This window comes from Neocloeon triangulifer, unplaced genomic scaffold, assembly GCF_031216515.1.
Source record: "Neocloeon triangulifer isolate White Clay Creek 2 clone unplaced genomic scaffold, ASM3121651v1 ptg000014l, whole genome shotgun sequence".
NCBI lineage: Eukaryota > Metazoa > Arthropoda > Insecta > Ephemeroptera > Baetidae > Neocloeon > Neocloeon triangulifer.
This window is the reverse complement of record NW_026775556.1, coordinates 24221666-24244739: the sequence shown is the minus strand read 5'-3', so window position 1 is coordinate 24244739 and position 23074 is coordinate 24221666. Positions and strand designations below refer to the sequence as shown.

Here is a 23074-nt window from a genome sequence, read left to right as displayed (position 1 = left end):
CATTGATAAGAGCACCTTTGATGGAATAGTTAAGAGCTTAGTAGGCTTATCTGCATGGTTGAGATAAAATTGGCCCTCTCATGTCAAAATAGCCAGTCCACAAAAGAAATCGGCGAGGTAGCTAAAATGGAGCCCCATGGGAGAATTTTCTTTTTCATTTTAGTGATTGCAGTTGGCTGCAGGGCAGGTATTCGAATTTAATTTATTTAAAAATACAAAAACTACATTCAATTTTAAAGTGAATGTGGGTGAGAGCTGCGAAACACCCACAGATTTGTGCACTACTCCGAATTCAATTTGTGATGAAGCAACAAAGACGTGCGTTTGCATGGAGAGATTGTGGTTTGATGAATCTGCATGCGTCAGTGGTATGTTTGTACTGACTCTGGCAAATAGAAAATTTGATATATTAAATTTCATGCACGCAAATACAGCTTTGGAAAATAGTTGTACAAACGATGACGTCCAAGATGCGTGTGCAGAAATTCCGTATGCTCTCTGCCAGGACACCCTGACCAACAAAAAGTGCCAGTGCGAAAACAACTATGTTCCATTTTCAGACCCCTTGATTCCTGACTCTCCTAACATCTTCTGCGCAGCCTGTAATTATCAATGATAATAACCTCAAATTATAAAATTAAGCTTTAAGAGTAGCCATGATATAGAGGTTTAAAACTTTGGACATTTCTTGTGAGTTAAAAGAGCGGCGCTCTAAAATAACAAGTAAAATTTTTCTTTATTTTATTAATTTTTTTTAAAGAAAATTTAAAATGTATAATTTGGTTGGAAAAATAATTATTCAAATTGAATTTTTGTTTCTATTAAAATTTTTTTAGTAAGAATATTTAGTAATCATAGTACATTATTTTAAATTGCAGCGAGTATTGGAAATGATCACTGTCTTGAAGCCGGCCAGTGCCTAAATATCGCAAACAGCGAGTGCATTAATTCAAGGTGCACATGCAAAGCAGGCTTTGTACCAAACGGCGACTCGTCCTGCATTGCAGGTTAGAATTCATATCCCAATATAATATCATCATTAAAACTCGTGAATTAAATATCATTTAGCTGCCAGCTTCCTTGGCGATCCGTGCTCGACAAACGATCAAGTCTGCGAGGCACTGGACGAGAACGCCGAGTGTTCCACTGATGGAAAGTGCGCGTGTAAAGCGTTTTATTTGGAAGACACTCTCGGCGAGAAATGCCTACCTGGTTAAATATTATTCTTCAAAACTTTTGTAAATGGAATAATTAATTTAAATGAATTTTAGTGGCAAGGAAAATTGGTGACGAATGTTCGGCCAGAGTTCAGTGCACTTCAATTTTGGGAGCAGGCGCGCAATGCTCATCAGCAACATCAGGAATTTGCGAGTGCAGGAGCGGATTTGTGCCATCCCTTGATTTATCCTCCTGCTTATCAAGTATTTAAACTTGGTGATATAAATTATTTTTAATATACTGATTTAAAAAAAAAAAATAGGCTCTCCCATCGGTCAAACGTGTGTGCAGAATCAGCAGTGCGGGGATGCGGAAGGGTCACTCTGCAAGGAATTCACATGCGCGTGCAAAGAAGGATATGAAGTGATCAATTCGAAATGCTTCAAAAGTATATTGTCTATTTTGTGTTAATCCGAAAAAATACATTTCAATTTTCTTGGCAGCTCCACAAAATATTGGCGATCAATGCGCTATCGACGGTCAGTGCAATACAATCGACGTTAACGCAAAATGCACGGATAGCACGTGCTCGTGCGTAACAGGATTTGTGCCGAATGCTGATTTTGACAAATGTCTTCTTGGTAATAAAATTTTTGACTCATTAAATAAAAGAATTTGAAAATTCCTGAGCAAAATAACATTTGTGCCATATTGATTCTTTTGGTATTTAATATATATTTACAAGGTATGCTCCCGAGATGACACACCCCGATTTCAATGAAAATTGGTGCACAACTTCTTCTACCCATTGGTACCCCAGAACGGTCATTAATTTTTGCCCAATTTTCCTTGTTTAATTTTTGCCATTTAAACTCCATGTAATTTGAATTACATTGGAGAAATCAGATGTAGGCAACTTATATACACAGAGGACGCTTTTGTTGCCTACATCTGATCGTTTTTAACATGCGTTTTAATGGAAACTACCCTCCCTTGTGAAATTGGGCAACTTTTGATAGCCATTCCAGAACACCCAAGGGTAGTGCAAGTTGCATACCAACTTTCAACAAAATCGGCGTGTGTCATCTCGGGAGCATAACTTGTTAACATTTTAGGAAGCTTTGTAGTTGGTACTCCGTGCACTGAAAATGTGCAATGCTCTCCAATCGCAAATTCAGAGTGCGACATTCTGACCAAGAGTTGTGAATGCAAAGTGGACTATGTGCCATCTTCGAATAAATCATCTTGCCTGAAGCGTATTGTTATAAAATATTGAAAATTTGTTTCAATTGAAATTATTTGAATAGCGGCGAGCGGTCTATATGATGTTTGCACAGACGTGGGACAATGTCTGGCCGTCATCAGTGGCGAGGTTGGATGCATCAAAGGTGTCTGCAACTGCAAGGAGAACTGCCACTATCAGGACAAGACATGCTGGAATAGCAATCGTACGTAAAAAAGAAAGAAAAAAAAATGAAATTTTGATAACAAAGGGATTAAATTTCAGGCTTGAGTGACTCATGCACGGACAGCCGAGAATGCATTTTGGCAGATTTGAAGGACCGTGCCGAGTGTAAGGACAATGTCTGTGTTTGCAAACTGGGCTTTGTTGCAGACCGAAATGCCAACAAATGCAACTCTGGTAATGAGAAAGAATTATTTATTAAATTTATAAGTCCCCTATTGTAATATTTTGATTCTGAAGTATAAAAATTAATTTTTATTTTCAGGTTCAATCGTTGATGCCGTGTTTGTGTTTCCAGTGCTTTTGACTATACTGCTGCAAAAACTTAACTAATGGCGTGAGACGTAAAAGAAACCAATTAAATTATGACTAAAAGTTTATAGCAATACATAATATATATTCGTCTGAAGTAACAACAGAGTTTCAATATAATAAAATTCACTTAATAGGCACTTCATGTAAGGCACAACTTCTTGTTTGCATTTGTATGATGCGAGTATCACAATATAACAATATACATACTTACAGCTCAGTACATTGTGTAAATTGGTACATTTTCCTACTTATACGTTCGATAAAAAGTAAAAATGAGAAAAACTTCTCTTACTTGGAACTTACTTGTAAATGCAGTTACGTGGAAGACTAATTATGAGATTGGAGAAATGCAGAGTTTCAATCAAACCTCAAAAGGCTCTGACGCTTGAATTTCCAGCTGATGGAACTTGACGTTCTCGTAGGTGGCCTCGCTAGTGAAGTGCTGGAGCAAATCAGCAAAGGAAGGCCGCTCAGATGGTTGGTACGACCAACAGCTTTTCATCAAGCGATAAACGGCGTCTGGACACATTATTGGCTTTAGCAAGCGCTCTCCTCGCTCCACAAGTTGAATCACCTTAAAAATTACAGATAGAAATTATATATATAAAAACATAATTTTTTTTTAATTAATTTAAATTTTTTTTAAATTTAAACAGAGAACTCACCTCTGCACCTCTCTTTTCCCCATATGGCTGTTTACCGTACGAGTACATTTCCCACAAAGTTACTCCGAAGCTCCAAACGTCGCTGGCGTGAGAGAAAGAGCCGTAATTGTAAGACTCTGGCGCATACCACTTGATGGGCCACCGGCCACCCTGAGAGGACTGGTAGTCATCGTTAGAACCTACAGCTCTTGAGAGGCCAAAGTCGCTGATCTTGGCTTGTTCTCTTGAAGCCAGCAAAATGTTCCGGGCAGCCAGGTCGCGGTGAACAAAACGCTCACTCTCCAAATAATGCATGCCTGAAATTTGAACAGCAAATTTATTATTATAATTATTTAGTCTTCAATCTAAAATAAAAATTTAATGAATTTATTATTACGAGAGCATATTAAAAGAAGAAAAATTCAAACACAAAACATAATTGTTACTCATCTTTTGCAATAAAAAATATTTCTAATAATATTTCTTAACTGACAGAGCACGGAGTAGAAATTAGTAACTAAGTAATAAAATAAAATTTCGAAATAAAATCTAAAGATGGCTAACCTGAGGCAATCTGTGCGGCCCAGAGTTTAATCTCATGCGTGGGGCTGGCGAGGTGTGGCGTGATGTGCAGGAAGTCGAGCACCGAGCCAAGAGGCACCAGCTCTTGCACCATCCACAAAGGATGTCCATCGGTGACGCCGAGCAGGCGGACGATGCAGGGGTGTGAGAGACGCACCATCAAACGGGCCTCCCTGAGGAAAGCCTCTTCGCGCGTAATTTCTCCAGGGTCACCGCGCAGAGTCTTGACGGCCACCTCACAAACCGAGTCGCTCATCGAAGACCGATACGTGCCGCGGAAAACAGAGCCAAATTCTCCTTCGCCCAGAACCTCACCAAGCTGAAGCCGATCGCGGTCAATGTGCTCTGCAAATAGATGATATGTTGGGTTGTAATAAATGGAATCATTATTAGTAAAAATAAAATTACCTCTAAAAAGGCAAAAATTTTGACAGTAAATTTATTTATTATAATTACTTTCCGGCATGATTTAAAAGCTTAATAGGAAATTTTAAAATATCTCTTGTAAAATTAAACAAGGAAAAAATGTCAGATTTCCAAATAACTTAAGTTAATTCTATTCAATTCGTTCGTTTATTCTCTCACAACAGGTCAGATTAACTAAGAATAACCTCTAGAGACCATTTCTTATTTAAAAACTAGCAAAATTTAAGTCTTTTTCAAAGTATTTAATGAAAAATATATTTTACAAGTAAAATCAAAACGCAAACCTCCAATGATTTCCAGTGGGTTGTAGTTTGGGTCGTCGATGGTAAAGTTGGAAGTCAACGGCTCATGGACTTTTGGCGACAGAGAACGAGGAGGAGAGGTGGCAATAGATAAGTTCCCCTTGCTTCTCCTGCTCTTTAGAGTCCCATTGAGAGTGGCTGGAAAGTCGGGAACGGCAGGCTTTGGTGGTGGACGGACCGAGTCACCCAGTTCGATGGGCAACCCGTCCGAGAAGGTTGAAAAGTGGCTGATGACGTGTTCGAGCGAGTCTAGATAGGGGCCGTTATCAATGAAGAAAAATCGGTCCTGCTGGCGTATCTGGAAGTGGAAGACGGAACCCATGTGTGCCATTGAAAGGACGTAGCCGGCCAAACGGTCACTGCGGCGGACGATGAAAAGGCCATCCCGCAATCCTTGTCTCTGCAAAATGGACACCGCTTCGTGTCGCTCCATGTGGCCGTGGTACCACTCGGTTTTGCAAGTGCGGGCAGGCGGAGCCACAAACTCTTTTAAAAGCACCTCACATCTTGGGTGGCCAGCAGCGGCTGCCAGCTCAGCAGGGGTCTCGCCAGCATTGCTCCGAGGCCGAGCAGGCGCGTTCAGAGCCAAAAGTTCTTTCACCACATCCAAGTGGCCTCTGCTTGCAGCGTCGTGCATAGGAACCCAACCTGGAAACAAAATCAGTTTAACTTAAAATTTTTTAATAAAATTTCCAATAATTTATTTAAAAAAAGAGTAGAATTTTTTGGTTCATATTTTTATTTGAAATTAGGTTTTCATTGTACCTGTATCTGGGTGCCGAACTTGCACGTTTGCTCGTCCTTCCTGCACTAAAATCCTAACTGTGAGCGGTAGATTTGCTTGTGCAGCATACTATAAGAAAAAAAAAACAATTATATGAAGTATTAACTATCCCATAAACTTTTGATGGTTTTTTGAGAAAAATTTTTTTAAGGAAATTGAGACAATTTTTATGCATATTTAAAAAAAAACAATTGATTAAAGAAATGTTTGATTTCTAAAGTTGGCTTTTACCAATGGGTTTATTTAATCAATTTATTTTCTCATTAGAAAAAAAACAATTAGAGACTTGGAAAACACAATTCATTAAGGAAAAACTAACTTTCAGTGTCCAATAATCATGTATTTTTAAATAGGCGCAAATAAAAATATTTAATTCAAAGTTTAATGGCTAATAGCAAAAAATTTGTCAAATTACATGTAGTGGTGTGTATCCAGCAGTGTCTCTGCAATTGACACTGGCGTTTTCCGCAATCAGCCTGGTGAGAATCTCGTTCTTGCCCAACTTGCTGGCCAAGTGCACAGCCGTCTGGCCCTCGGCGTTCTTGGCCTCAAGACTGCGGTAGCCACACATGAGCAGCTCTGATACGACATGGTAGTCCCCTGATTTAAATATATTATTAGTTAAAATCAATCAAAAGATTTGGAGAAAGAAAAGGGACCTTCTTTAGTGGCTCGGTGCAGAAGATTGGTTCGACCATTCCGTCGACTGTAATGGGGCGGAGGATCTTTGGCCACAAAGTTTTTTGACAGCAGGGTCACCAGGCCATTGGGCTCTTCTTGGTAGTGTTCGATCAGTTGCTCAAGGCCGTGTATTATTGTTCGAGAGTCTGGAAAAAAAATAATACCAAATAATGATCATAAATAAATTATTAGATCTTGTCCGAAAAAATTAATGGCAAACCTATTGAATAAAATGCATCTTCTTCGTGGCCGTGCCTGAAAATCTGGTAGTGGATGACGTCGCCGTTATTTAGCAGCGTCAACACAAAATCACCCTGCACAGAGCTGCTGTCTCTGACCAGGAAGAATCCGTTCTCCGTCCCATCTGGAGGTCAATTAAATTAGCACGCAAAAATAAAGAATTAACCAATCTTGTACTGTTTTTCAAGAGGTTCTCCGCATCCTCCCGGGACAACCTGCCGTGGTACCAGTTGATGTTCTCGTTCTCGCGGCTCGTCATGCCTGCGACTTCAAGTCACCTTTAAGAGGAAAATTTAAACGTCAAACGAGGGCAGCAAAAACGCAAAGTACGCAGATTAATAATCATGACGGAAAAAACGGGCGTGAATAATTCAGCATCGGTCAAAGCGGATGGATTGCGTCTTGGTCAGGTTGTGGTCACGAACTAAGCGAAGCAGGATTCGCTTGAAATTCCACCACAAAGGCGAATTTCTTGTTTCAGTGATTTAATTTGACGGAATTTGTTTAAAAAACCTTGAAAACTTACATGGCAAGGAATGTAAACAACCAGTTGATCAGGATCAGGTGTCCACTTTTTATTGAGATTCCATGTAAACACAGATGCTGGCCACGCAATAACAAACCAATGGCCAAGAGATGTTTTCCACGAACAGGAATTGAGATTTGCAATGTTGCCTTTCTCGCCACACCGGCGCCATCTGCAGCGCTGGCGCGAAAATTCAAGACCGCAAAAATATCAACATGGAGGACGCGACAATGGTTCCTGCGGAACGATCCGAGGCGAAAAAGGACAAACCTGAGAAGATGTTCACCCTGAAGAAGTGGAATGCGGTGGCGATGTGGAGCTGGGACGTCGAGTGCGACACTTGTGCCATTTGCAGGATACAGGTCATGGGTGAGTGGCAGAATTTCAGCATCTCAATTTGTGTCCTTCTTATCTTGAACCTTCTTTCGCCGCAAAACAAAACAAAATTCTTACTAAAAAGGACTAAAACATTGAAGATTTCTTGAGAAATTACAGATATTTAGTATTGAATTCAATTTATATTTTGCTCGTTTCGTGAGTTTATTACAAATAGTAATTTTAATTAATTATGTATTAAATAAATAAGAATTTAAATTTGTCTACGATCACTTTTTGATAATGTAATTGTATTTTATAACAACTGTGCCTTGCTATTTGAAAACTAAATATATTTAAAAAGGATGAGAAGAAAAGAACAGGGGCAGTTCAAGGCTGCATCGCTACTCTAAATGGGGGCAGCAAAATTAGCTTTTTCTGCTTTGGCGCTGAGAAGTTTTCGCCAAACCCCGTGGAACCCCGTGTTAATTAAAAGTGGAATTTTTCAATCATTTTACTTTAAACTGTACTAAAATTAAATAAATGCTTTGTGAGGGATCTCATTTTTTTGTGAAAAACATAAAACTGCTTATTGATAACTTTATTTAATATTCTTAATAAGTCAAGTTTTAAAATGACCAGGATTTTTAATTTTGTTCAACCTTTTTCTAATATCTTTACAAAGTCAAGGCAAGGAAAACATTTTGGCACAGTTAATTTATTTGTTTTAATCAATTTTTTTTACATCTTCGTGCAAAATCTCAATTTTTAAAACTAATAAATTTAAAACTTTCAGGCTGTTTTTGAAAAATCATTATCATAAAATTATGAATTAAAATATTTTGTTTAAAAAAAGTTTAATAGTTGTATTTATTTTAAAAATTTATTTTAAATGCTAAAACAATGAAAATGATTAAATCTATTATATTTAAAATTTAATATATATTGAATTTGTAACATGATTCAATTATTTTATTTTTATGAGGAAATTTATTTCACTTTGATTGGAGTTCAGTTTTTTCATTTTATTTATTCATTTTTTATACAACTTTACCCTTGCAACAAAAATACGTCAATGTCTTCACGGTCTTCAACAAGAAATAGTTTTTTTTTTGCCATGCCGTGAAAATAAATTGAAGGGGTTTGAGAAGGAAAAAAACAGCTAAGGTCTGACTTTGTGACTGGCTCTTGTCTTTTTATTCAAGTTGATCATTTTATTACAAACTTCCTGCTCGATTACAATTAAATATTTACAAAAATAGCTATCAAAGGTATTCTTAACACTTAAGGGGAGAGAGAGGGAGATAAATTATTATGCTTAAACACTACGCAATACGTGTAACGGCGGACGCGACTTTTTGTCACTTCTTGTCAGTCGCCGCCGATGAGTATCTTTCGGCCACGCACTGAAAGTTTTTTCTCACTAAAAAATGTTCTCAAGCTCACTTAGTGACGTTTGCCCGTGATGATTATATTCGATGGGTGGGTGGAAAAATGGATACGGTGCGAGATTCTTCATCTGTCAGTTTGGAAGATTTAAAATAAATTTCCAAATAAAAAAATACCCTTTAAAGTGCCTCTCTAGTAATGATCTTAAATTAAAAAGAAGGCAAAATTTAAATCCTGGAATCAAAATCAAATCAGAATTTTTTTTCCTATGAAACATTGAAAGCGGTATTTGTTGAAGGTTTAACTTTTCCCTCCAAAGGCAATTTAAAATTAAGGGAGTTAATTAGATCGCTAGGTCTCGACTATTAATTTGCTTAATTCAGTGATTTCAATCAAGTTCAAATGTTAATGGCGGGAAAGTCTGAACCATCCTACAATAAGTTCAATTTTTTTTATCTCGATTTCAGTCGCTAAATTTTTAATTATTTTCAATTCAAGATATTCCAAATTACTAGATAATGCCTTTGCAGTGACAGCCGCCATTTTGCTTTAATGGAATGTTTTTGTCCCTTTAAAGTTTCGATTTAAATTTTGCCTAAAAAAAACTTAAAAATTTGTTTTCATTTTAGATTTCTAACTGTGAATGTAGCTTGAAATTGGTTGAAGTCAACAGTGGCGCCTTTTGTGGCACAATTCGGAGTCGATTAAGAAAGGGTCTTCTTTTGAACGGGGCGAAGACGCACGTTGGTGGCGAGGGCGAGGAGCGGGTTGAAGCAGGCGGAGGATCAGGCGCCGAAGGGCAGAGGCTTGAGGTTGGCGATGCTGCTCATTCGTCGGACGCGGCGTCCGGTGAGGCTCTTCTCGATGTCCTCGAGGCTGCGGCCGCGCGTTTCCGGGACGCAGAAGCGGACAAAGAAAAGGGCCGCGACGCAGCAGGCGCCAAAGAGGGCGAAGGCGCCGTGAATCCCGGCCACCTGCACCAGCAGGGGAAAGGTTTTGGTGACGAGGAAAGTGCACGACCAGTTGACGGCCGTGGCCACCGAGGCGGCCGTGCCGCGGACCTTGGCCGGCAGCACCTCGCCCATCATCAGCCAGGGGATGGGGCCGAAGCCCAGGGAGAATCCAATCACGAACAGGGCGAAGCAGCCCAGCGGCAGCCAGCCCAACAGGGCCACCAGTTCGTCGCCCAAAATCGGCCTGGAACAAAATTATTGCAATTTTAGAAATTATAAGTCCTGAATAAATTTCAAGTAAACGTAAAGAAAGAAATATAAAAGGTTTAGATAATTTGGAGGTTTTTGACGTCGAGGTGGAAAGACAAAAAACCAATTAGTCATGCTTTTGAGTTATCAAAAAATTTCAAAATTTCCTTAAAATCCCATGTCTAAAAACATCAGTCTGATAAATTGTTTTTCGATCAAGAATCAAGCAGAGAATAGTTAGTATTTATAACCCTTTTCTTATCCGTTAAGAAATAAATTTTATGTCCTTATTAGTCAGATCAAAATTTAAAATTACTTTTGAAAAAAGCATTTTATTTGCAAGCTTCGACATAAAAATTTGTCTATGATTATAGGAAGGAGGGGGGGGGGGGGGTTCTGCAAAATTTATTTTAATTGTGATAATTCCTTCCCCCTTCTAAAAGCAATAATTTTGATTGCCATTTATCCTTAATTATGATGTAATAAAATATAAACAGGATAAATTTCAAGAAATTATTTTAAATCGATGTTAATTTGTGTGAAAAATTTTTAAAAAAGATCAAAATCAGCCAGAATAAAATTGATATAAACTTCATCAAATGAAGTTGTTATCGCTTCAAATAAATTAAGAAGAAAAAAAATCGTGTGGCAAGACACGCCAAAAACCTTGCATTTTAAATTTTAAACGTCTAAAAATTCGTCGAAATCTAAATTTTTAAGCTTGATTGATTAAATTAAGATGAAAAAAACTCACTTGATGTAGAAGAACGTGGCGAGGGCGGTGAGGGTAGCGGCCATGGTGGCGCCGGACACGTAGAGGAGCACTTTGCGTCCGAGTCGGTCGATGAGCAGCGTGGCGACGAAGGTGGAGCCGAAATTGACGACGCCGACGATGATGGCGGCCAGGTTGTCGTCGACGGTGCTGCCGGCCATGCGGAAAATGGACACGGTGTAAAAGATGACGGCGTTGATGCCTGAGAACTGCTGGAAAACCATGAGGCCGACGCTGATGCCGAGCGGCCGCAGGTTGGCCCTGGCCAGCAGGTCGCTCAGCCGCGGCGCCTCCTTTTGGGTGGACGCGTGCGAACGCTCGATCTCGCTCAGTTCACTCGTAATGTCGCAGTCCGGGCCTCGCAGCCACTGCAACGCTTTGCGGGCCTGCTTTTGTTTGTCTGCAATCACAAATTTCATAATTTTATTTTAAATAAAAAAAAAAAGTGACACAAAGTCAATTTAGGTTGTAAAGTGACCAATTTTTTAACTGTCAAATATATTTGCAAAAATAATTTTTTTTACCGAAATCCAACAATTGATATTAATCCTCTAGTGTTTAAATGAAAATTTAAGAAAAATTAATTTTTATTTTAGTTTCTCAATATTTTGTTTACTTTTTTGTAGTTCCAGTTTAAAACTGCGGTTTTACACAAACTGCGAATAAAAAAAATGAAGTTCATGCCAAAATTTAAAAGTTCAATTAAGAAATTAATTCAAATTTATCCCAAAAAACGACTTTTATCCACTCAAATTTAATTGAGAATCAAAATTTAAGGCATTTAATATTACAATTTTATTTTCAAAATTTAGCTCAATTCGCAAACTTTACCTTTTGAAATGAGATATCTGGGTGTTTCTGGGATGAGACACATTCCTATTGTGAAAGGTATCGGTAGACAGGCACCCATGAAGGCCAGGTTGGACCAACTCAGATATTTTCCAGCCACGTAACAAACCAAAATACCTGAAAAGATATTTTTTTTATTTATCATACTAAACATCACTAAATTTTTCTGATTTTTTTCCGTACCTATGTTACCAAGGGCGGTGGGTAGGAGGCCCAGGGTGCCCCTGACCTCAGGTTGGACAGTTTCGCCCAGGTAGACGGGCAGGCAGAGCGAGGCAATGCCGACACACAGACCGCCGAGAGCGCGGCCCATCTTGACCATTAGAACGTTTTGCGCGAAACCAATCAGGAGAAATGCTGCGAAAATAATCGGTCGTTTTAAAATTGTTGTCAAATAATTTCTCTGCGAGAAAATTACGTACAGATAATGAAAGGAAGTGCCGTTCCGAGAATGGTCGAGCGACGCCCGACGTGTTCAATCAGAGGACCGCCGAGGATTCCGCCCAACAAGCCGGCCAGCGGCATCAGACTCACGATCCACGACTCCTGTTTTAATGGAAAAGTGGCAAATTCAGCTAGGATTCGATCGAATTGGAACTCACGTCTTCAGGGGTCACGGTCAGGGTGCTGTTGTCCTCTTGCATTTTTACCAAGGCGGGTGCCGTGTAGCCCGATGCGAAACCGACGATCATTGAGCCCAGCGACACCGAAATCGCTGCCATCACCTAAAGATATTTGAAAGAAATTAATATTTTCATTGAAAAGATCAATATTTTTTTATTATTATCCCATTTTTTAATTAATTTTTGTGTAAATATTCATATTTACGTACTTATTAGCTGTTTTATTTTTTATTGAGCTATCCAAATATAGATTATTCTCCAAAACCATGTGTTACTGATCGTGAGTGGAGTGTTTTTTTTTTAAGATATATATTTTTTAACATCTCAGTCAGGCTGGAAGCACGTGAATAAAAATGGCGACCTTTGAGATGCCTTGAGCGAACGCAAACAAACAAGAGCGAACAATATTACGAGATTGCCGTTTACATAAAACGCCGCCGTTCATCCGACTCGAGTCGGTTTTGAAGAAATTTTGCAACCAATTACGTCGCACATTTGTAATTGCAAAACCCAGAAACGCAAAAGGCTACTTTAACAGTAACTTTCGCAGAAAATCGTTAGCTATTTTGTGTAATTTCGCGGCGAATTATATCCAAATTATAGGTCATTTTTAGCGTCTTTTTAGGAGGAAACTGTCAAATAAATTTGATGGATCAAGGAAAAATTAACTCTGAAATTAAGAAAACTGATTTCCCATTAAAATTTTAACGCAGGCCTTGAAACTAACAATAAGTGGTTTTAATATAACGAGATATTTTATTGATTACAACAAGACGAACATTTTTACAATTGAATAAAACAAAACTTATATTTTAATGATAGAAAATTAACTAGAATGCTAAAATTTTGCAAAAGAATCTGATTGATTTAAGCATTTTAGCGTGTAAAAAAAGTAGAATTATCAATTAATTAAAAGAGAATTAAAATTATTATTTAAGATTCCAAATTAAAAAAAAAAACTGTTAAAATGTTTGCTACACATAAATAAATAAATTTTGCAATAATATGCAATTTTTCTATTATTATTTTTGCAATGTTAACATTTGAATCGATTCATGAAGATTTTAAAACACTATTTGCGGCAAACTACCTGACTGTAGGTGCATTTTGGCTTTGGACCTTCGCATGGCACGTTGAGGTCGACGTGCGTGTCCGTCCTGAGCAGCACCTTCATGGCGGAGTGCGTGGAGTGGCGCGGCGAGCAGAGCTTTGGGCGGCGCGCGACGCCGCAGCCCTTTTAAAGTCGCGCTCCCGCGACCCCGCGCGCGACTCTTGACCCTTCCAATGACGTAATTATCAATCGAATCAGCACGTTTGTTGTTTTGTTCCCGAGATCGAGTGCGAGCGAGCGAGTCAATCAAATCACGACTCGCGAACTTTATTTGGCCTCCTTTTTAATTGCCGGCCGGAACGAGACCCACGCGCCAAAATCCAATTGGCCAAACTGCGCCCCAAACTTTCTGAGAAAAATCTCTTTCCTTGTTATGGTCGGCAAACAAGGAAATTATTGGGGGTTGCGATTCCGCGCAGGGCCAGGGCTGCAACCTTGCCCAAAGTCCAAGCTGCGGAGACGACCGGCTGTTGCGAGGAGGACCAGAAAGACCGGTTCAAAGTGCTCGCTTATTGGAAAAGTGGCGATCTAGGCAAGGCTATGCAACTTTCTCGACCGGCGTGTCGCGCCGGTTGCCTAACCTTTATTTTTCCAGGTTTTTGATTGATTGATTGATGAATATAGAATAAGGCTAGAATTGAAAATTAGTTTTCATTTTAATTGTCATAGTTAAAATTTGGCTTCAAAAGACTCTGACGAAGAGGCACTTTTCTAAACGTTTTGAATATTAGGAATGTTATTTAATTTTAGTTTTATTTCAAAATTTACAATTGCTAAATGTTTAATGATAAAAGTATTTTCCAATTTTTTCAACTTTTAAACTTCTATTTTGTGTTGTGACCCAACAATCTTCAAATTTAAATTAAGGAAATCTCTGCCCAAATCAAGATAATTCGTGTTCATGGTTCAATTTCAATATTTGAGAGTGAAAAAAAAAAGTAGATTTTAATGCATTTAGTGCTTTACTTTGAATTTTTATAATTCTTGTGGAGAAATATCATTTTCATCAATGTATATTTGCTATTAAATTTCATTACATAAGGAGGATAAAAAACATCACACTCTGGTGAGTAAAAAAATAGAGTTTACATGTTTCATTTTTTAGGCAGTTTTCCTGCCGTGCGTTCAAATCTCCTGATTTTCAACTCTTTTTTTTACAATTTGTTTAAAATATTTTCATTTCCTCAAGCGAAAACATGTTTACAACCTCGATTTGTTCAACTTCTCGTTACTTTTTATTGGCATTAAAAATTTTGCAAGCAACTTTCATCAGCGAAATTCCGGAATACGACAAAAGAACAAGAAATACTGAATAATAATTGTTTTCCATCACGTCGCGAGCAGCTGATCGCTTACGACGATTCGCTCTCTATTTGCAAACGCGCTGTTTATCAGACCTACATTTTGCGGCGAAAGAAACTCACTACATGTTGATTCGCTCGCTTACGCATTTGACAAAATGCGCTCTCAAAATTCATCCGAAAAACTGTTGACGTTTTTTAACGGCGAATTATTTATTTACGCAAAGATTAGATAATTACGGGAGAAAAGTTGCATTATTTCATGTTGATCTTTGCACCTCGTCACCGGGCAACAAAACAACACACCGATTTTTCACCGTGGCTTATCGCCGGTGCGTAATAAGTCAGAGCAAAACACATCTCTCGTCGGAATCACCACGCGCGCGCGAGGGCACCACACTTTTGTATAATGTGACGCTCGGCCATCAGCTGATTACAAGGACGAGCGGAAATTATCAAGTTGTGTGTGGAGTAAAGAGAGAATATTAGTTAGTACCGACTGGGCAAACAGGTGGACCGGTTGAAAACAAATACAACTGCCTGTTTTTCTTCAGCAAGACCAAACTGGTTTTGCTCTGGGGAAAAATTTTCTAAATTAATTTTTTCCTTACCAAAATAATTATTAAGAGATAATTGTGGGGGAAATTTGAGATATTGAAAATAAATATTTAGAGGAAAAACGTCTGGTTGTGAAAAAGCTTTCCGAATTGCGAATTTTACTATCAAATGACTTATTTAATCTCTTCATTTCAAGATGAATAAATTATTTGGTTGTTCTAAAAAAATTTACAAAATTAAAATCGCTGTGTTTTGTAATCGGACAGGGATTTTCTTTTGTAATTTGTTATCATTAAATAAAAAAATTAAATAATTCCCCTGTATTAAAAAGTTCCGATTATTTTTAAAATTATTCTATCTCAAAAAAATTCAGCAGTGTAAAAAACAATTTTTTTAAGAGTAGTTTTGAGAGAATTATTTTTTGTAGAATTGTTAATAAGGCGGAAGAAACTGGAGGTGCATTTTTATTTTTAATCAAAAGCAGTATTTGATCGAAATGGAGTGGAGCAGAGCAAGCAGTGTGCGATCCACGCATTGAATTTGCTGCCGGCACTTATTCTGATCTTTTCTTTCCAGCGTGTATAAAATTACAAACTCTTCTCATGCCAGCGAGTCAGACGATGAGCTTTATTTTTTTCGCCAATTTATTGAAAGAGATGTAATTTGCATTTCAGATGCATAATTAAAATTACGCCGTTTTGTCCGCGCGTTATCTGATGTGACGCCCAAACGACCCTGAATTTGTTGAAATTTAATTTTGCCCTGCACCATCATTTCCCCACAGTCATTGCCAAAGATAACGCGAATCAAATCAAGTCTCGGCAAAACACAAATCAAGGAAATCGAGTGCGGCGATCTCTCTTGTCAAAAATTTCTCAAGGTAATGGGACAATGAAAAATTTATCAGAAAAAAAAACGGAAAAACACTAACTGTTATCAATTTAGATATTAATAATTCATGATTAAAGACAAAAATCCGCGGAAATAAAAATCTGTAGTTTTTATTATTTAAAAAATTAATTTTTCTTTATCTTTAACAGATAAATTGAAAGATTTAAGAAAAAGATAAAAATGAAATAATTTGTTTATAGAAACAATTTTAAATTTATAACTGAGCTTTTTTTAAATTTAATTTTTAATTTAAATTACATTTTTTGACCTACCTGTGGCAGCATTTGACCGATGGGGATGTCCCCGGAGGCGGAGGTGGTGTCGGAGGCGGCTTCGGAATTGGAGCTGAGGGGCCGCTTCTCCTCGGGGTCGAAAAGGAAGGCCGGGGCCTTTTCGGGGTCCTTGGGGTCCCCGCTGGACGAGATGACCATGTTGATCTCCTTGTAGTTGGACCCCATGGCAAGCGAGCGTGAGGTTGTGCGCGCGTCTGACCGCCTCGCGCTCTTATAAGCGTCCCCCACTCGACGCCCCCGAGCACCACGCCCCGCCACCGACCGCCTCCACGGCCTCCGCGGCCCCCGGACCTCCGGCCAGGTGCTGCAGCATCCGCAGTGCTGCTGACACATTTTTCCACCCAGAGATAAGCGCCGGCCTGTCTGCGCGCCGCAACCTTTGTCCAGGTCATCGGGGCAAATGTGAAACGCGCGAAAGAAAAATATTGCAAGAAAAGTATAGTTTGTTCGCACCTCTGTGTTTAAAGATAAAATGCACGCACGCGGCCTCGAGCGGCGACATCTTTTTCGCGGAATTGTTTTTCTAATTGTGATGGCAAACCAGCTTTTTCTTTCAAATGCAGAGATTTAACCTTAACCTTCCCACAATTAAAGGTTTTACCATAAATAACGAGGAATTTCATTAGATGAAGCTGTATTAAGTCATGTAAATGGATATGTTATTATATTATTAATTCTCTTAATTAAATGATGTCAATTTTTATTTTAAAATTTATTTTGATTCTCATTCAATTCTTTTTAATTTACTCCCAGAGAAGCAAATCTCATCTTTTTTTTCAGGTTTCATATTGTAAAATTTTATTTGATCAAAACTGAATTAAAAAAAAACTGCAGATACCTTAAAAAAAAACATCAATGGATAATTGAAGTTAAAAAAAATTTAATTTTTGCGTAAATTTTTAAAGATCTTGGGTTGGGTCTGTCTAAACATGCGCAATGATAGCAAGATTTTCTTCAGTGACAGATGCTTTAATGATTTTATAACCCGTTTTAAGAAATTTATGAACTTGATTAAATTTTAATAGTTTTTAATTAAGAATTTTGATATTCTAACTACCATCAGCTTAAAAATTAATTTTAAATTTTTTTTAAATGATTTCAAATCCAATATTTACTTTGCTCAAAAATACCAAATGTGAATTTAACCCCGGAAATATTGTAACTTAAAAAGATAAACGCATTAACTGCAGTCATAAAAATCCCTTTTGAACAGTAATATCGAGTAATATCAATAATAATTAATATTAATTTAAAATTGTTTTCCACGTTCAGTTTTATAGAAATTTCCCAACAATACAATGCTATCTCTGCTGATGTTTTAATTATTGTTGTTCCATTAGCATTCTTTCATACCTCACACCTATCCTATCATAAATTTATATCTTGGATAATTGCATTTTTATAAAAAAAAAAATCTTATTTTATGCTACTCTTTATCAACAAAAAGATAACAAAGCTCTGTAATGGCTGGAATTTACAATATTGTAAAACAAAAATCAATTTTCTAACTATTAGAATTTTTGACTTGGGTTATCAAAAATTGCTTGTGCGTCAAAACAACTAGATTATTGTTTTCCTGTTCAGGTTTGATCCGCTCTCGGATTAGAGAGTCTTGCGATAAAATCCAAAGTTCTTCTTTGTCGCACGCATTGTCAATATGTCTTTTTAATCCAACATGTTTTGCCCTCGAGTCAAACCATAGTGATTGCTGCAGATAAACGCCTTACGTAATCGCGAGTTAATTGTCCGAGTTACGTGGATTACATCCTTGTAAACCACTTTAATTCAAATTTAATATTAATGAACGACAATTAATGAGTTACTCGGAAAGCAATCCAAGTTTTTCAGTTTTTGCAAGAGATGCAACAACGTGCGGAGAGGACTTGTTGATGTGCACCATCGTTTGTTCAACAGCTGATGTGTTTACGACGAGATAAAATAATTATTATCTCGAGAGTGAGCGAGCCGAGTGCGTTCTCCAAAATTAAGGTCACTCACAATTTTATAGGAAAAATTATTGCAATTAAAAAAAAATGATAATTCCCAGCAGGTCGACGACATTTAAGTGGGTTTTGTTGGTTTTATTAATGAGCACCGGGCCGAAACGCAAATAGAGCAATTAAGCGGTGACGATAATTCAAGGGGCGAAACCACCCTTAAAGTGGGCGTCGAGAACTCTTACGAGCATGAGGTGGACCCGGTTGACGTCAATGCTGCGATCTGGCCTTGAACTTGACCGTCTCCAAGGGCAATAATGCGACCAGAGACAATAATGAACCGGCAACTCGCGACGTGGTGCGAAATTAATTCAAATTTTGCGTCTTATCAGTCAAGTAAATAGGCACTTTGGCTTGACCTCTCCTCACAACTCCATTACGAATTTTGATTGAAACAAATTCCTTTCAATTATTTGACGTCACCGATGGATTGTTGAATTTTTGTAATTTTGACAGATCAAAAAAAGAGCCGTGAAAGATAATTTCGCTGAGGTCATTACTTCTTTAAGATTCTTCACGCTTATTTTTTTCAGATAACGAAAGTGATTGATTATCAATCTATACCGGCAGAAATTTAAGAATTTCTTGCACTTTGGAACAAAGTTATGCAGATTGATTAGCGGCCGATGGGATTGTTTGTACTTTGGAACTTTCACTTCACCGCGTGGTGATAAAAAGCTCCGAGCGCACTTTTTTGCATAGATTGCTCCAGTTGAGATCTGATTGTGGGTGGGAATATAAAATACTTTCATCGGTGTAATTTTAGATTGCAAATAATTACTGCAAAATATGGAATCTGATTGTGGCGAAAGTAAATATTTATTCTCGTAGAAAATGATCAACAACTATTTCTGTTTCATATTTTCTAGTTCCACTTTAATTGTTTGCATTGAAATGCTCCTTGATTACCTTGATTAAATAGTTATTTGATTTCTAATTTTCTTTTTTATTAAATATAATTAACAGTAATATCAAGGATTTTTGTTGGTATTTTAATTTGTAAGTCAAATTATTATTACTAATCTTTTTAACTGTATTTTCTGTATTTTATTTCTATATATTTTTCATAATTTTTTCAGTTTCTTTTTGCGTTGGCTTTTAATCACATAAATTATTATAGTTTCATTATGTGAAAAGTTTATTGCCATATTAATGCAGATGCAATCTTTATTCTTTTTTCATCTTTTTTTTTAAATTAATTTCATTTTTTTCATTAATTTTCTCTTTATTTTACATTTTGTTTATATGCAACGATATTATTTTCAATATTTTTTAGTAAACAAAAATATCTGCAATGAGTTCACATTCACACAAGTTGCAAAATTTAGGCACACCACTTATTCTTAAAGCTCATTCAAGATAATTAAGGGCGTAACCGAAACTCTCGTATTTCAAACTCGTCTCACCTCCGGTGTTGAAAAGCGTCGAACAAGACCATATAAAATAAAAAGTGTAACAACTTCTACTTTTATTGTCCTCTCTCAAATTGTCCCGAGTCTGCCGAGTGGAAAGAGAGGCTCGGCCGTGTTCGTCGTCAGGGCAGAGACCTGACGGCAGGTACAGCGAATCTCGACGGCCTCCAGCAAGGTGTGGCCGCGCCTCGGCCAATCGGCGTCCGGTCTCGCTCACACACCTCTCGACATACAGCTCAATGTGGTTCGCCTTGGACAACTCGGCCGACTCGAAACGGATTTTTTGCTCGAAAAAAGTCGGACACGTATGGAAGGCTGGCCGCGGGGTTTAATTACTTTGAGATTAATTGAAACGAACAAAGCCAAAACTTTTACTCTTGTCGGTTGATTGAACGGACGTTCTTTGCTTTAGGCAAAAATTTGAATTTAAATAGAATGAAATGAAAATTAATTACATTTTGAATGAGTTTGTTTTTCATCCAATTTCATTTAACCCATATTTAATTCAAAGGTATAGATTCGTAACGACTATGAATTTTTTTAATTTGCTCCATTTATTCTTGCAATGCTTCACAGCAAGTTTTGTCATTGACGTCATTCGCATTCAAATTATATAAGTGCAAAAACTAATTTTTTGCACTCAAAGGCAAGTAAAGATTAGATTATACAATTTTTAGCACTTTACATTTTCCTTTTTCAAAATTTCTACCCAATTTATTGTTTGAAAATTCAATGTGGGCAAAACATATATTTGGTTTCTTATTTAAAAAAAAAAATAATAATAGTAATTATAACTGAATTCAAGTTCTATGTCTTCTTTGAAAAACAGTAATGTCATAAAAAAAAGTTTTGGGAATTATTTTTCCCTCTTTTTCTGGAAGTAATAAAAATATACTCGCTTAAAGACAATTAAATTTTAGTAAAAATCAAATTTTCTTGAGACTTTTTCTAATACAATTTAGCCTGTCGCTTTTTAAAATATATGAGTTTTTAATCATTCAATACTAAGAATAAAAATAAATAATCAAGTTGCAATTCGCATTGGGTGCAAATTGATGCTTAGAGCAAAAACCTTGTAGCAAATCGGCGAGTGCAATTATGATGTTTCGCGTCTAGTTATCGATTGCCACCAACTAGAGTTAATTGTTCCAATATTCATTGGTCTTGGCTTCTCTTACGTGATCAGGAGCACGCGCATACAAAGGATGTGAGGCATTTTTTCTCCGAGAGAAACGCTTTGCTCTCGCAATTATGGGCGACTTTCCTTACAATTAGAAGCGAGTCGACCTTTTTCAGTGGCGCAATCGCAAAGTGTGAGAAACGAGACGCCGCCACCGCATTCTTCGCTCTTTCCAGACGAGACCGCACTCTTTGCCTCTTTTATTAAATTTTAATGCACTCATCAGTGGACATTGAAATTTGTGATGTTGATTCAAAGAAGATTCATTGAGGAAGTTGAAATGAAAAATTTTGAAGTTAATTTTAACAGCAAACATAATGATTGATTATATAATTAAAACAAGAGCAAAATTCGTAATATTTTTAAAACAAATTATCTGAAAGAAGTAATAAGAATTGTCTAAATATGAGAGACAAGATTTTTATTAACTAAATTTTATAATTAATTTGTTTATTATTTAATTAATTATGAAATATCTTGGAAAAAACAAAAATAAAAATTGCAGACAAATCCGGTAAAAGTTTCGAGGCAAAATCAGTAGATATAATTTTTTATAAATTCCTAAGATTTTTCAGCCAAATTAGTTTTGGTCCTTTTTAGAGAAGCTTTTGTATATTTCATTTAAAACAAGAAATTAAAGAAATTGCATAAAAATAAATAATAATTTAGGGCTACTATATGGTTGTTGTTTTTTTGTTTCTTTTGCCAATTAAAAAATTAACTTATAAATATCTAAAATAGAAAATGATAATTAAAGTCTCAATAAATAGAAGCTCAGTTTACTCAGTTAACATGATTTACATCAATTTCTTTAACCAAAATAACTTGAAATTGTACATTTAAAATTTAACTGAATATAGAGAATTTCAATATTGCTGTTTTTATTTGTGTTTACACAATTTAAATTAATAAGGTCTGGAATTTAGCTGTAATTTTCTTCTTGAATTTATTTTCAACCCATAATATGCATAATATTGTAACTAAAATGTCAATTTTGTTTGATTTTTGCAGATGCGTGTTTGCGTTGCCAGTCGGAGAACCAGAAGCAGGAAAGCGGCAAGCAGGACTGCGTGGTGGTTTGGGGCGAGTGCAACCACTCGTTCCACTACTGCTGCATGTCCCTGTGGGTGAAGCAGAACAACCGGTGTCCCCTGTGCCAGCAGGAGTGGACCATCCAGCGTCTCGGACAGTGAATAACCAACCTCATTAACTTGAATTCAAAAATATACTTTCCTGTTGTGTGATCAGTTTTTAAATGAAAAAAAAGGTGCGGCGACAAGTTGAAGTGCATCCAATTTACGATTACATTACTTGTGTTTTCCACGGTTGCTCAACTCATTAACTCTCGAGACGTTTGATCTTGCATAAGTGATGAAAAAGAGCAGATCGGCGTCACTGATTTGCATTTTTATTTTGTTCGAAGACGGAATTCAAGAAAAGGCAAATGCGTTTTGATAATTATCAAAAGAGAACGGGGAATGCAGGGGAATGTGTATATTATTTTGCGAAATTTAGTAATAAAATTTGATTTAGAAAAAAGATTTGGAAATTATTTGTACGTCCAAAAAATAACTTGAATTTTAGTATTTTTTTTAACTTGTAAATAAAATTAAAATTTATAAATTTAATAGAAGGTTCCCCAAAAAATTGTCGCATTAATTTTGATGACGATTAAGGAGAACTGATTTTTTTTAACTAATATTGCATTTTTTGCTGCAATATTCAATGATAACGATTTCTCGAAATTTTGTGAAAACTTTATCAAATTTATTTATTTCTCTCCCAAGTTAAGTGGAAACATAAAATCGATGGCTAAATTAACACCAAATTTATATTTATTTTATGAGATTGTCAAATCAATAAAACTTTCTTTGATAAAAAGGGAATTTCACTTATCTAAAACAATTTCAAAAACAATTTTAAAAACTATTGTCGAGAAAGTTTAATTTTGCCATAATTTAAAAATTACAAATTTGTAGAATTTGCTAGAAACAATTTTATTATCTGAACAGTGAACACAACATGTTGGCATTTTGTGTTGAGTAATATATTGTGCGC

At 36.7% G+C, this 23074-nt stretch overlaps 4 protein-coding genes across 6 annotated transcripts; 2 read left to right on the top strand and 2 right to left on the bottom strand.

Moving 5' to 3' along the window:
* The first annotated feature begins 28 nt into the window (after positions 1-28).
* LOC132201645 (multiple epidermal growth factor-like domains protein 11) lies at positions 29-3142 on the top strand. The gene is made up of 12 exons (XM_059627971.1): positions 29-187; positions 240-368; positions 435-602; positions 879-1007; positions 1069-1212; positions 1272-1421; positions 1481-1606; positions 1662-1799; positions 2274-2414; positions 2466-2606; positions 2666-2800; positions 2889-3142. Exons 1-12 carry the CDS (start codon positions 55-57, stop codon positions 2954-2956), a joined length of 1602 nt encoding a protein of 533 aa, XP_059483954.1. The 5' UTR covers positions 29-54; the 3' UTR covers positions 2957-3142.
* LOC132201643 (tyrosine-protein kinase Shark) lies at positions 2987-7272 on the bottom strand. Of its 2 annotated transcripts, none has more exons than XM_059627966.1 (10): positions 7124-7272; positions 6775-6875; positions 6578-6721; positions 6336-6503; positions 6092-6276; positions 5658-5745; positions 4875-5540; positions 4147-4509; positions 3604-3899; positions 2987-3512 (listed from the first exon to the last, which is right to left on the bottom strand). In XM_059627966.1, exons 2-10 carry the CDS (start codon positions 6854-6856, stop codon positions 3300-3302), a joined length of 2205 nt encoding a protein of 734 aa, XP_059483949.1. In that variant the 5' UTR covers positions 6857-6875; positions 7124-7272; the 3' UTR covers positions 2987-3299. The 2 variants fall into 2 exon arrangements, with proteins under 2 accessions (XP_059483949.1, XP_059483950.1); XM_059627967.1 differs by lacking the exon at positions 7124-7272 and adding an exon at positions 6928-7083.
* Positions 7273-7310: 38 nt separating this feature from the next.
* LOC132201647 (RING-box protein 2) lies at positions 7311-22557 on the top strand. The gene is made up of 2 exons (XM_059627973.1): positions 7311-7492; positions 22028-22557. Exons 1-2 carry the CDS (start codon positions 7339-7341, stop codon positions 22207-22209), a joined length of 336 nt encoding a protein of 111 aa, XP_059483956.1. The 5' UTR covers positions 7311-7338; the 3' UTR covers positions 22210-22557.
* Positions 8607-16625, bottom strand: LOC132201644 (facilitated trehalose transporter Tret1). Of its 2 annotated transcripts, none has more exons than XM_059627968.1 (7): positions 16407-16625; positions 12253-12375; positions 12073-12196; positions 11834-12007; positions 11633-11767; positions 10784-11201; positions 8607-10024 (listed from the first exon to the last, which is right to left on the bottom strand). In XM_059627968.1, exons 1-7 carry the CDS (start codon positions 16590-16592, stop codon positions 9613-9615), a joined length of 1572 nt encoding a protein of 523 aa, XP_059483951.1. In that variant the 5' UTR covers positions 16593-16625; the 3' UTR covers positions 8607-9612. The 2 variants fall into 2 exon arrangements, with proteins under 2 accessions (XP_059483951.1, XP_059483953.1); XM_059627970.1 differs by lacking the exon at positions 16407-16625 and adding an exon at positions 13364-13499.
* Positions 22558-23074: the final 517 nt, after the last annotated feature.